Here is a 13809-nt window from a genome sequence, read left to right as displayed (position 1 = left end):
GTGAGTCAGAGACAGTGTAAGGATGTCAGGAATGAACACATATTATTTCTTTGTATACTTTGCCTGGGATTTTTTTTAACAGCAACATAATAGAATCTTAATAGCCATGTCCTCTTGCTCATCAGTCAGTTTGGAAAGCAATGACTAATTAAGTATCTTGTTGTGCAGTCTGGAACACATGTTAAATGTGTAAGAAGGAGCAGCAAACTGTAATTATTTCTATTATTTCTATTGTTATTCTAATACACCTCACTTCATTTATGACTTTGAGTGGATTTCTTAAATTATTCTAAGTAATGAGCCAGCTCATGTACAGTCCCTTGAGCATATTAAGTTTCCAGTGTGATATAAACACATATTGGGCTACATCTGGTTACATTTTGGGTGTGTTAGTCTGTTCAGTTTTCAAGTTAAAAAAATGTAAACCCACCAGTATAATCTCACTCTTCCTTCCTGTCTTTACAGTATAAAGGGCTTACATTGAAGGACGGAGAAGAAGATGGACAGGACAGTGGGGGATGGTGATAGATTTATGTAAGACAGGAGCAAGGAAGAACAAAGGCAGAAACAGCAAGAGAAAGACCAGGAGTCAGCTACAGATTGAGAAACAAAACAAGAATCTTCTTAAGGCAGAAAGCTCGTCTGAAGGCGAAGGCAGAGCAGCAAAAAGCCAGCGTTTGAGCTGCGCCTGAAGGAGTAAACATCTATCGGATCTGCTGTGGGTTCTGCTGCTTTTGCTCTCATACCTGCAGCAATAACCCAGCTTTTTCTCCCTCACCTCTTGTCTTTGTCTGTATCTCTCGACCTCAAGTGGCTCGTTGTTCACCTTTCATCCCTTCATCCGTGCTTAACTCCTTGAGGCCAGGTGTTGGGATGAAGCCTTTGCTTATGAGTGTTTGTGTGTGTGTGTGAGATAGAGTCATTACAGCTGGTGCTTTTTCCACTACCTGTGGAAGGTGTGAACCAACTATGTACACTGGCTATGTATAGACTTATGTAAGGTCTAACATTTGTTAGATCTACCATGTTCAAATGAAACACAGGTGGACTTACTGGAGGTTTTACTTGTGTTGCAGGTATGCCAGTGTAGGCCTGGCTGGGACCAAAACATTCTGGAGAATTTTGAAATCCAGAAGAGTGTCTTTCTCAGGTTAGTAAACTGTTAAAACCTCACAACGTTTTTGGATGCTAGTGTGAAAACTGAAGTGATAATACAAAATCAGAGCTCAAAACAGAAAAAAAATAAATAAATCAAAAAAGCTGAAGACCATCCCATAAGAAGACTTATCCTTTTTTTTATTTTAGATACTGTAATGTGACAATAATAATGTGTGTAGTTAATTCTCTGACAACTGCTCCACTCTAGCAATACTTGTTGGTTCAACCAAACACAACTACCAGGCAAATCTTCAAAGAATTAAAACTAAAACAGTTTATGGGGCTAGGGTAATTTCACTGAAAATCCCTGACAGACATTCTGTAGGGTGTGGAATTGGTGGACATGGCCATGAAGTAATATTATTCACTGATGCAGACATATGTTTCATTCATACAATGACTGCAGTCTGTTGTGTGGAATTTAGAAAAAAAGTTCACTGTGTTTAAAACAGAAATAAGTTAACTCGGCACTGCCCTGACACCATGGGCTGTTATCATAACCAATAACTCAAACACTGGGCCAGCTGCTGAGCTTTCTGGCCTTCAGAATTCAGTTCCTCACCCAAACCAATTAGCCTTGATGGGAAACAAGAGTGCTGACTCACGCTCTCTTTGTCCTGCTCTTGAAAAAAAAGGAAAAAGTTATCTGCAGACTTGGCCTGTCAGAGTTTTGCTGGGCTGTCAATAAGAGGATTTTCCTTTCAAGTTAATATCTCTGTCTGCACAGAAGTTCCTGTTCCTCTACAGTAAAAAAAGAGCCTAAGACCAAGGTCTGCTTTAGCTATTCATGGTATTTCACACCATGAAATTTAGCTGAAATCAGTTCTCCCCAGGCTTGCCTGCTCCAAATATACCTCACCTGTCTTTGCATAGATTTTACTGGTTGTAGTCTTGGTAGCCTGCATCCCTGTTACTCTGATTAGGTTCATATTGAATTCAGTGCCCAAGTGCCTAACAGATACATAACAAACAAAAGCAGAAACCCATTGAATATCTGAGAGCCAATGTACATATGATCCAGCTGTGTGTTCTGACTCCACCACAGCTGTCAGAGACAATGTATGTCTCCTCTGTCTCACATGTGGCTGAACTCTGGTATACCGGGTCTATTTTTTTTTTTTCTCCAGGAAATACACTACTACTTCACTGTCGATATTGAATGACAATTGGCATGACACTGATAAAAATAACACACACAATTACTTACTACGGACTATATTTACATGCATGAATTATGTATATCTTGTGAATTTATACTCATGACTGCTGCACAAGCCAAGACAATGGAAATAAAATTCCAATGAGATGTTACAGGATTTGTGTTTAAGTTAACATTTAAAGGGAACATAACACTCTTGTGTAACTTGTGCACAAAAGGTCTCCACAACGCTGCAGAACGTCATCAGGTCTTGCTATATTTCGCAGTTTTTTAGTTATGAACAGCTATCCATATTTGTTCTGAAAAAGACATAGTGTCCATGAGACCTTTTTTGACATGACTACGACAGCATCATCTGCCTGAGCTGAAACTACAACGTCTGCGACAGAAAAGCGATGACAAAAATAGAGATCCCAACCAGATGACTCACTTAGTTGCTACAATTACACACACTGTGTCAGAGATCAATAACCACTAACAAAAACACAAAAGAGATTAAAAAATCTATATCAATCTGAGGCATTTTAGATCATTCAATGTAATTGTGGTGAATCAAAATACTACTATGTAATCAAATAAAAGTATTTAATGGTAGAGGCATGCTATCAGTTAGTGTTGTCTTTATAGTATGGTCCCCCACGTGTGCTACTGTTGTGATAAGCAGTAGCATTTATGAGAAATGATGAGTCTCATCATTTCTACACACGTGGTTGTGTATTACCACTGCAGTTACATAATTTCACTAACTTGTCATCAGACTGTCTTTTAACACAATGCTATGTTTGTCTATACTGAAGAATGCACAGAGCAGCAGAGGCTGAGCTATCTTGACATTATTTATAGACCAAGCTCCAAAAAACACTGATTCTGTACTAGTTCAATTACATGATGCAAATATAATAGTGATTTTTCTCAGACCAAGCACCAAATGGATTTGGTCTAGGGGTTAAATACAGTCGCAATGCAGTATTTTTTTTTTTCCTTGTCAGAGAGGCAGTCAAGCATCTTTTGAGAGCTGCAGCTCACATCTGGTGCCTAAGCATCAGATGATGTTCACTGGCGTGCAGTGAGATTGTTGGGGAGCTGATATTTGGACCCAAATATTCCAACAACCTGCACATTGAGAGACTGTAACATCATGGTACATGCTACTAACATGAACAACGTGCGCTTCCAGCTTGCTGGCTCGCCAGATGGGAGTAGGCTACGCCTGACTGTTTCTCTACAATTATTTTTTGACCATCCCTGTGTGGTAAATGAGGTGTGTATTTCAAAATGAGGTCCACTGTTTGTGCTTATTCTCTCTTTTGTATATTTTAGATATTCTACAAACGCGTAGGCTCTGAAACCAAGATGAACTCTAATGACTGACTATGATGGGTAAAACTGGTGTAGTTTCTCTTAAAATTAAAATGGATGGCTGACAAATAACAGAAATTACAGGAGCAATGGCTAAAATGCATTCTGTTCCAGTATTACAAACCTGTGTCAATGGACTGCAATAACTGTATGTAAGAAACAAATACTAGAATGCCGCACAAAACTGAATCCAAATGATTCCTCTCATGGAGAATAATGATTTTAATAAAACTTTAGTCTGTGGGTAGGCTGGACATGCTCCTGTGGTGGTGATGGATGAATCGAGGAAGAGCCAAACAACTCGAAACAGAATTTTGTTCAACTCTGATGAGACTGAGGGGATAATTAGACTCTTCCACAGTTGCACTACTTTTCAAAGAGAGCAGAAAGCTATTTTTTTTCCTTAGGGTCTTGCTGGCTCACGCTGATAACCCCACTTAACCACACGCACACACACACACATGCACAAACGCACGCACACAGATACACAATGCAACATTGCAAATCATCAAAGTGGAGGGATGGGTCACACTTCAACAGCCAAGTTCTGTTTTATGAATAGGAACAATTTTCAGTGAGGCCACACAGCACCGGATGCTGTTGTTCTATATTTCTTTGTCTTCAAAAAAAAATTTTTTTTCCATCTCACGTCATCGCTTTTTTTTTCCCCATCCACCCTGAAAATTCCTGAGTGCAAGCCAAAGGAATTGTTGAAAGGATTGGTGAGCAGATACAGTGACAGAGTCAAACAAATACAAGGTTGCATGGAAATTTTATGAGAATATAAAACTGACAGACTTCTTTACAAACTTAAAAGCACCAAGGCAAGGGTTATTCTTTTACTGTAATTGAAGTCTACCGAATGTGAAGAACATGGTGTTTTTAGGTGTGATTTCTTCCAACTACTCTAGTTCTAAGTACTGTGGTAAGGTCATACTGTAAATATACTATAAATATGAACAACGCATCCCTACTCCCTTGCATTGGCCAAACTGACGCTGTTTTCCCTGGGACAAGGGTGGCACCATCTTACAAGTTTGGAGCCAGACTCTGTGCAGTACAGTCCAAGAGTGGAGCTACAGTGAGCCATGTTATCGATGACCCGCCCATACTTTCACCACACTCACTTGTGTTTTTGTGTAATTAATACTGCGCTCTTCTCTATCTCAAACAGTAACATGGAAATGTTGGATTATACACTGTACTCATTATTATTATTATTATTATTTCCCCCAACTCTCACGGAGTGGTTGGCATGGCAACTTGTAGTCATCATGATGTCACATCCTGTTTCTATAGCGTCAAATAACTAAATAACTAAAACTAAACCATCCTTGATTTATTTTATTTTTTTTTTTTATTTGACGTGTATTTTAGTGTTTTAGTTTGGCTCAAATCCCATCCACTAACATGCAGGCAGGTGGTGTTTATGACCTGTACTGCAGCCAGCCACAAGGGGAAGCTCCACTTGCTTACTTTGGCTTCACTTTTCAGGGGCCATTCCATCGTCCATCTCTATACAGTCTATGGGGTCATACTCACACTAGGCATGGTTGCCTGTTGTACTTGCCTGAGTATAAATGCCCCACTTCCCCCTCCCCCAAGTATGTTCACTCAACTTCTTGCATAGCAGAATGAAGTTCACAACTATATTTACCTTGTGTCTTGTTTAAAGTCACATGCAAAGTCTTTTGAATTATGCACTGCAGCAGTTTTCAGGTAACTGTGCTGTATGAACAAGAAAATCATTATGGAAGCAGTTAATGCTGGATGCTGATCCCAAACTACAATTTCACAAATTAATTCAAAACGATGCTATCAAAGCAGTAGTAGAAGATATTTGTTCCATAATCTTAATATCATAGTTTTCGAGTTCTGTGCTTAAGCATGGTGTACCCATATATTGCTTTACCATTCCAGTATCCAGCCATGTGGTTATTTGCTTATACTTTGATTTATCTCCATCAGAAACAACAAATTCCAACACAATTCCAACACAATAAAATGGAAGTTAGGAAATTTCATTTGTACTATTTAAAGCACTTGATATGTACAGTTTAAAATGCACTGGCATTGAGCATCTTTACATGGACACCGGAATCCTAGTTTTAATCATATTCAGGGCAGTGTTCAAATGATACAGAAAAACCTGGTTAATGTTGATGGGGACTTGATTTTAATCATACTGTCTGCAGCGGTACAGGTGTGACTTGTCTCTCTGTCCAGCAAATGTGGTGTCATTTCAAATGAATGTCACACAGAGTCACACTTCTCAGTTTCTATAGGAGTACAGCTGAACGACAATTGGACCCAGAACAAGCAGAGACTTCTGCAGAGGAACAGCGACACTCAGAATGAGGCCAGCTGTTTTTGAATGCTTAGCTGACAATTTGGTATAACTTTTTTAGAGCTAGTTGGTGCTACGATGGATAATGTACAGTTTGCAGACACCAACTTTAGATTTCTCTGCTTTCCAAAACTGAAAACAGCTCAGAGCAACGTTTGTCCCCTTATGACTTCCAAAGGGGCAGCCAAACTGAATGGCTCATTTAGACACATTGTTTTTGAAATGAAAAGCAGAATTAGCATAATATGTCCCCTTTAAGTTTTCATGTGAATTTTTGAAGTATGTAGTAGACAGCTTCAAATCCAAGGACAAGTAAAAAAAGGAAAAAACTGTTAGTGAGGAGTTAGGTAAAATAAATAAAACAAGGTTTAAAATCATGGAACTGTTTTTAAGAGAGTTTCATATTTTCATATTTAAGATGTTTGTTAGAACTCACCAAAAAAGAGAATCCTTTAATTCAATTGTCAGGCCCTAAGTTTAGAACAGGAGAACAAACTGCATTGCACTTTGACAAAGCATTTATTCCACTACACTGAACTTGGAAACTGAGAACTGAATTTAATTGTGCAATACTTTTTCCCTTCTATCTTCACTTTATAAGTGACAACAAACACAATGCACATTTATTTAGCAGCACTTTTCCAGTATCTCATTTAATGGTTAAACATTAAACATTAAACATATGATACATAATAGGTAATGCTGTGCACTAATGAATATGGCTAAACCTAACTCCAAAGGTTGACCAGTGGCTCTTGATTTATCACATCATATATGGAATAAATATGCGGCATGTGTGTGAACAAGCTATTCAACACATTATGCCTGGCCTATTTCATTTATTAAATTTTCATTTAATAAATGAAATTCATTATGCTGTTTACTGCATTAGATTTCAAATCTTCTGCTTCAACCCCTTGTGTCCAGCAGTGAGGGAACACTTCCCAATTTTGTGAATGAAACTCCCCTTACATCTTTACTTTTCTGCCTTGAAGTGACCTGCAGTGTTTCACCTTTCCCTCACTGCCTGCTTGTATACATTCGCTTTCTGCTCCCCCGCACCTCGTTGTCTTCCCACAGCTGACTTTTTGTTCTGTTGTTTTTATTTTTTTTGCTTTTGTTTTGTTTTTGTTCTACCTGTCCTCCTGTTTCTGTGAACAACAGCTTTTCTGTGCACATTCTTCCCACCACAGAAGCCAACCATTCCTCCAATCCTGCATTCCTTTCTTCTTTCCCGTGTATCTTCTCACTTCTCCCTTGCTCTCTTTCTCCCTCCCTCGCTCCTTTTGATCCTCGCTTCCTTTTCTCTCCAGCAGTGTTCAGTCTGATTTGATCTGTCAGTCTGCAGGGCTGTAACACCTCCATGCTTTCACCTAACAAAAGTTGACGAAGCCTGCGGACGTTTCACTACAGCACATTTCCAGAGCAGAGTATGCTTCATGGAGTCCTTATGTGTTCCAGATCACTGTCTCTGCAACCATATCTCCACCACACTGCTGTCTCTTATGGGTTTTCAGTACATCCTTCATGCTGACAGCGGTATCATTAGGTACCACAGAACTATTTCTGGTTTCTGCTATTTCTAACTTTTAATGAATACAATGCAGCGTCATTGCTGTATCTACAAATACAACATCTCCTCCATGTCTTTTTCAGCCAAATGTCTAGGTCTTCATGGCCTACGGAAAGGTTGACTTAGATTAATTTCACTGTGAGTTTCTTTGACGGCACTCTTGGAAATACCATTAGCTGGTTAAGATAACGCCACAATCAACAAATAAACTGCTTAAATCTGGATCCACACTGTCAAGAAACATGGTCAGTCAGATGACCACTTCTAAACACACTTCTTCTTCTAAAACTGAATGAACTGAAAGTCCCTCATCCCACAGAAGAACTCAACTAGACAGTAAAGCTTAGTTTATAGTCACGCGTCACTTCTACACCGTACTCCAGACTCCTACGCCGACCCATAACCTGACGTGCACCTCCCCGGAAATGTTACATGCAGACCACAATGGCTGTGATTGGTTCAAAATGCATTTCCTTGTTCAGCTGCCAGACTAGCACAGAAAGTTCTAGTCTGTTCCACCTCCTACGCACCATCTACTCAAATGTCTTCTCTATGTTGCAGTGATTTCAGTGAAAGCGTCGATAAACATTTATTTACTTCTACTCCAGCAAGAGCCACTCAGCCACTTAATACAGCTGACCAATCACTGCCTTGTGGTTTAGTTGCATAATTGCAGAACAATGCCAAGACACCAGCCAGTATGCATGCTTTCACCAGTGTAGCCCCCAACAATGTAGGCCCCACAGAGACTGGTTGGGGGAGTACAAACTAACCTTAAGCAGAGCAGGACAATATTGCAACAGGATGCCAGACTTCCAGAGCTGAGAAACGGCTTCCAATCTGTCAGCCAGTCTGACGTCTTTCTATGTTCAAGATCTGAATGCCAACTGGCAATCAACCAATATAGTTATTACCTAACAGAGTGGACCAAGTGATGAAAATAGGAACCAAGTTGTAAAAGGCAAGGGTTGTCCTCCATATAAATGCACCATCAAGTCTACAGGTGTTAATTAATTTATTTATTTATTTGTCTTCCTTTTCCAAATAATCGAAATACTGGGTTTTGCTCCCAGACATGGAGCAGGATCAGTGTATTATGAACTCAGCCTTGTGCTTTTAGTTATACATTTTTTTACTGTTACATGGAAAAGGATGTCAAGCAGCGCAACTCGAGCGGTAATTCTACTGTGTAGCTGTGTAACTGAATATTAAATGTCTGCACTCCGTGGTATCAGGAGTAAATCATGTATGAATGTTTGTCTAACCATATTGCCGCCTCTGCAACACATATGCCCTTCCCTGCTAATCAGTCTGTAAACCATACTGCTGTCACTAAACCATATCTGAAGCACCCAGCAGACCCCCTGCAATGAACGCAACACTCCAGCCGGGAGGAAAAGTGTGCTGACTCTGCCTTGCTTCTCTCTGTGTGAGTTTACCTCAATCAAGGCAAACTCTTGTTTGTTCCAGAGCTACTTTGTTTTTCTGCTGTCAGACAGCAGGCTTCATACAGAGTAGCACAATACCTCCTGGCATCTGGCTACTGATCAAACAGCAGAACTCTAACTATCATCACGCTGCACTATGTGCTAACTTCACTAATAGGCTTACAAGTGGAAATGAGAATCTCCACTAGATATTTAACACAGCAGTCACTTTATAGCCCTACTAACTCTGCACAAGGTAAGTGAGCTTAATACACTTTATTAGAAGTGTCATAATATGTCTGCAAACGGCATGTTTTATGTGCAGCTTCACTGAAGGACTTTATTATGAATGAATGGATGAAACCTTTCTTGGCTTTGAGAAACATGACTGTTTTTTTTTTCTATTTCACTTCATTGTATTCTCTTGTGTACATTGATGTAGCCCTGCTTTATTTATAACTGCCAATAAGCGGAATAAATAAAAAACAAAAAGGAGGCTGTCAGTGAAATGACAGTTTAAGGCACAACTAACATCTAACAGACCTATGTCCTGTGAAAAGTACAGATACAGAGAGGTGACACATGAAAAGCTAACTGTGTTTCCATGGGAGGAACCAGGGTCTAGACTAAGTTCTTGGGGCAGGATTATTTTACCCTGATTTGAAGCTAGAGCTTTCTGAAGGTTCAGGACTCGGTCATGCAGCACTGAATTTTTCTGATTGCTCTAGTGTTTTACGTAGCTTTTTTACACAACCAAAAAAAGAACACAACTGCAAAACTACGTGATAGGAAATTGCTTATATATAGCACATCAGTTGAGACACATAGTGTAGATAGATTGTAAGATAGGCATTCAAAGCAGGATGGTCACAGTTAAAGGCGGTTTAGGCTTCTGCGTCTATTTGACGCCACAGCTACAGCCACAGCCCAGACATATGCAGACCCTAACGCCGTAGAATGACGTGCACCTCGTCAGAAATGGAACTAGACTGCAAGAGCTGTGATTGATTGGCTTTGTACTAGCATATTTCTGCTTTAGTATTTCCGGCTGCTTCTCCGTAATTTTTGAATTGCTTGTTTTGGATCAATGCAGATGGAACACATGAAGGAAAGGTTAACTGAGGAGGTTTGGAGATACAAACACTTGTATGACTCGATGAGCACACGAGTATAAAAGGCTTGCACCGGCGTTGGCTATATGCGTAGGTTATGACGTCTAGTCCTGCAGTACTTTAAATGAGCCTTTAAAGCTAAGGCCAGGTATAGGAGGCCCTTCATTGGGACTACAAGGGGTAAAGTAAAAACAAAACCGAATGCTTGTGTGTGAGTTGACCTTTTATCCGTGGGAATTTGAAGTCTTAGTTTGGAAACTTGGAAGTGTAAGCTTACCATCACAGCTTATTTCTTATAATATGCATGCATTTATATTTTGGAGAGAACTGAACTGAATGTAATGACAAACTAAACTAAAAAAGGACCCTAGCGCAAGATGTCCTTTTCTTTTTATATTTGGTTCCAAACTTTCTTTAAATGTCATCTCCCCTACAGCTTTTTCCCACACACACACACACACACACAGTCCCATATCAGCAAAGTCCCACCATTTTCCACAGTCCACACTGTGCAGTGACTGTGGTGGTCCTGACTCCTGGACGGGCCCAGACCAATTATGCTGGAGCCCATCTAAACATTCATCAGATTTCTTTTTAAGTTCTTTGGTAAAGTTTAATCTCGCCATTTTGTTGCATTTTGCGAGCAACGGCTTCCTTCTCTGACCTGCTCATCACACTGTCTGCGCTCTAACACCAACTTCCACATATAATCCTCATAAATTAGAAACACTTCTTGTCTGATTATCAGTACAGAGCTGTGTAAACAATAGCATTTGTCACTGACAGTATAGATCTTACAACACCTCCTAACCACTGCACAATCTGTCTTTGAGTCCGTGCCTCTGTGACTGCCATCTTTATAAAACATTGCAGCCATGTTGCTTTAGACACGATCCTTCCTAAACAGACAGGTGTTCGTAGGTCTTTTTTAGCCTTTTAAGATCTCATGCAGTCAGCCTTGCTCGGACATTACACATGTTTCACATACTCAGACAGAGACAAAGTTATCTGGATCATTATGGGAGAAATAATACTTAAATATCGTCCTATATATGTGCAACACTTCACGCTGATGTGCTGCACACCATATCAGAATATTATCAGAGAGAGAGAGAGAGAGAGAGAGAGAGAGGGAGAAAGAGGGAGAGAGAGAGAGGGAGAGAGAGGGAGAGAGAGAGAGGGAGAGAGCGCCGAGGCACCAGATATAAACAGGACGGTTCTGATATTAGCACCGCATGAGTCACTGCATACGCACAGATGTCTCTCAGCATGTGGAGTGAGCAAACTCTACACCTTCCTGATATATTCACTACACTTTCTGTCACATTCTGCACATTTTGTTTTTGTGCCTCTCCTGCCATTTTTTCTCCTGTCAGCCTCGGTCTCTCTGTCCTGAATGTGCCAGCACAATGTTTACAGTTTGAAAGAGCAAAAAATATCACACTGTAACAATTTTAGAGATTCCATTTTTTTTTTTCTTTGTGAGAGCCTTTCATGGTGACCATTTGAGGAAACAACTAGCAGGTGTACTTTCACTGCTCCACAGCAACTACACAACTGAATCACATTTAGGATAAACTACGGTATATGTCCACTGTATTGTGTGTTCAGTGCACTCTGCACTGCCAAAGGTAAAGCACCCATGCGTATAGTAGGTTTTATGTAATTAGATTCAATTACTGGTCTATGTAGAAAATGCCTTACGATAACAGCAACAACACTGGAAGAGACACAATCTTTAAAGTAGTACATAAAGACTTTTTTCATTAGGTTGCTAAATGCACCACTGTGGTCACCACTTAGAGTCTTTACCTTTTTGGTGCAGTGCAGCTGAAATCCAAGGGCATACACTTAGTCTATATCCATGTGCACCATGGTTAATTTACAGAGTAGGCCGACTGGGTCATAAAAATTAACATTCTCATCAGAGCTGATTTTAGAAGCTCTTCTACAGGTCAAAGATACCTTTCACATGTAATCATCCATTAAAGGAAGTCTCCATTTTTCTCTCACAAATGAACTTGAACAGACAGAGAGCACGGCTACACACAAAAATTCCATTTTAGTTGTGATGAAATAAGCATGGATTGGCTATGGCTATAACCATCTGCTGCTGGTAGAGTTATGGGCGAAGATGGTTTTAAGTGGCCAGAGCAGCGTCAGTGTTGGCTATTAATGTGAAGCCTGTTACTTTTTATTTTGAGTTTATCAGATTATGTTAACTTTTACCTTGTTATGTTTTGAATATAGGTATTTGCTAGAGACTCGCTAACGTCAGATGAACAGCAACTTGATGCTGGAAGCGACTGGTGAAGGCATTGAGACTCAGCTAAATTAGTGAGTTGTCCTTAAAACACAACAGCTCATAAAGAGCTTAGTTCCAAGCAACATTTATTTACTGCTGTTCACCCACTAAAAATAAGCTCCAACTGCCAGTGTAGAAACAAGTGATAGTTGTAGGATAATAATCATGCTAGAGGTAAATCATAATGTCCCAGCAGGAAGGAGTCAAAAACAAACTAGCAATATCAGTTACACAGCAATATCTATCTGAAGATTGCTCCCATTAGCTAACACAACACTGGGTACACAAGCTACCAGCTAAGAGTTTATATGTGAGAAAGTTGAGAGTTTACTGAACTCAGCAGTGGTGTTTTAAATTGCTTATTCAATTATTCAGCTGTGGCCCAGTAGGTAGAGCAGGCTGTCATTCGATCCCTGCTACATGGACCACGTGCTGAAGTGTCCCTGAGCAAGACACTAAACCCTAAGTTGCTCCCAGTGCTTGGCACCGGTGGGTGTGCTTTGTGAGAACGAGTGGGTAGATGTGTCATGTGACTGTAAAGCGCTTTGAGTAGGCAGGAAAGAGGCAGATCATTTACCATAGCTTATCATCTCCAACACAAGGATTGTGCTATTCATTCAAAAGTTACATAAGTTCTAAGTCAAATAATTCTTGCATTATTTCTACTGTGTATAGATATGTATTAAGAGCCAAAATTGAGCAGACTCACTTCAACACACCTGGTCAGCAGGTTAAAGAGTGAATAATCTTTGCATAAATTCTAATCAATAAAGCTAGCAATTTAGATAAGAAAGACAAACATGACCGGTGAGTGTCTTTCCAACTAATCAAGGCAATTTTATGTGATGTCTTTTGGGACTACCTCATCCCTGAATGTAATTAAAACTTGAGCTCTTACCTTGCCAATGTACTGGTAGTCGCTGCCTGTGTATTCCTCCTGCAGGAAAAACTGGTTCCACATCCAGCCTCGTCTCACTCTTTTAAGCAGCTTCTCTCCTCTGACCGTGGATTCTATTCCCTCTCCGTCTACTGAGTCTGTCCTCCATCCATTCAATGACACCGCATCCAGGGACTGGGCAAAACAGAGCCATACAACGGCCAGTAAGATAGTCCTCATTTTTGTGAGGGAGATGAAGCACGTACAGTTCACAAGTGTTCTATCTTCCCAGCTGGGTCACTTTGAAGTGGGAGATGGGCCTATCAGTCATAGTCCTTCAGGTTTTGACTGACAGCTGGAAGGAGCTGTAAAAGAAGCAGAGAAAAGGAGATGATGCTATGACAGGGCTGAACAGTGGAACACCCAAGTTCATGTTTAATAAGAATGAATTGTGAAGGAAGTTTATGGATTTCTGGGCACCTGAACTTCTTG

General features: G+C 40.1%; 1 protein-coding gene across 1 annotated transcript in view; it reads right to left on the bottom strand.

Moving 5' to 3' along the window:
- cdh6 (cadherin 6) overlaps nucleotides 1-13809 on the bottom strand; it is a 69407-nt gene that overhangs the window by 31252 nt on the left and 24346 nt on the right. Inside the window, exon 2 of the mRNA XM_084547389.1 lies at nucleotides 13339-13682. Coding sequence (XP_084403515.1) covers nucleotides 13339-13557 — 219 coding nt within the window. The 5' untranslated portion in view covers nucleotides 13558-13682. The remainder of the gene's footprint in view (nucleotides 1-13338; nucleotides 13683-13809) is intronic.

Source organism: Chelon labrosus (assembly GCF_963514085.1).
Source record: "Chelon labrosus genome assembly, chromosome: 6".
Lineage (NCBI taxonomy): Eukaryota > Metazoa > Chordata > Actinopteri > Mugiliformes > Mugilidae > Chelon > Chelon labrosus.
Note: the sequence above shows the minus strand (reverse complement) of the source record. Positions and strands in the feature narration are given on the sequence as shown.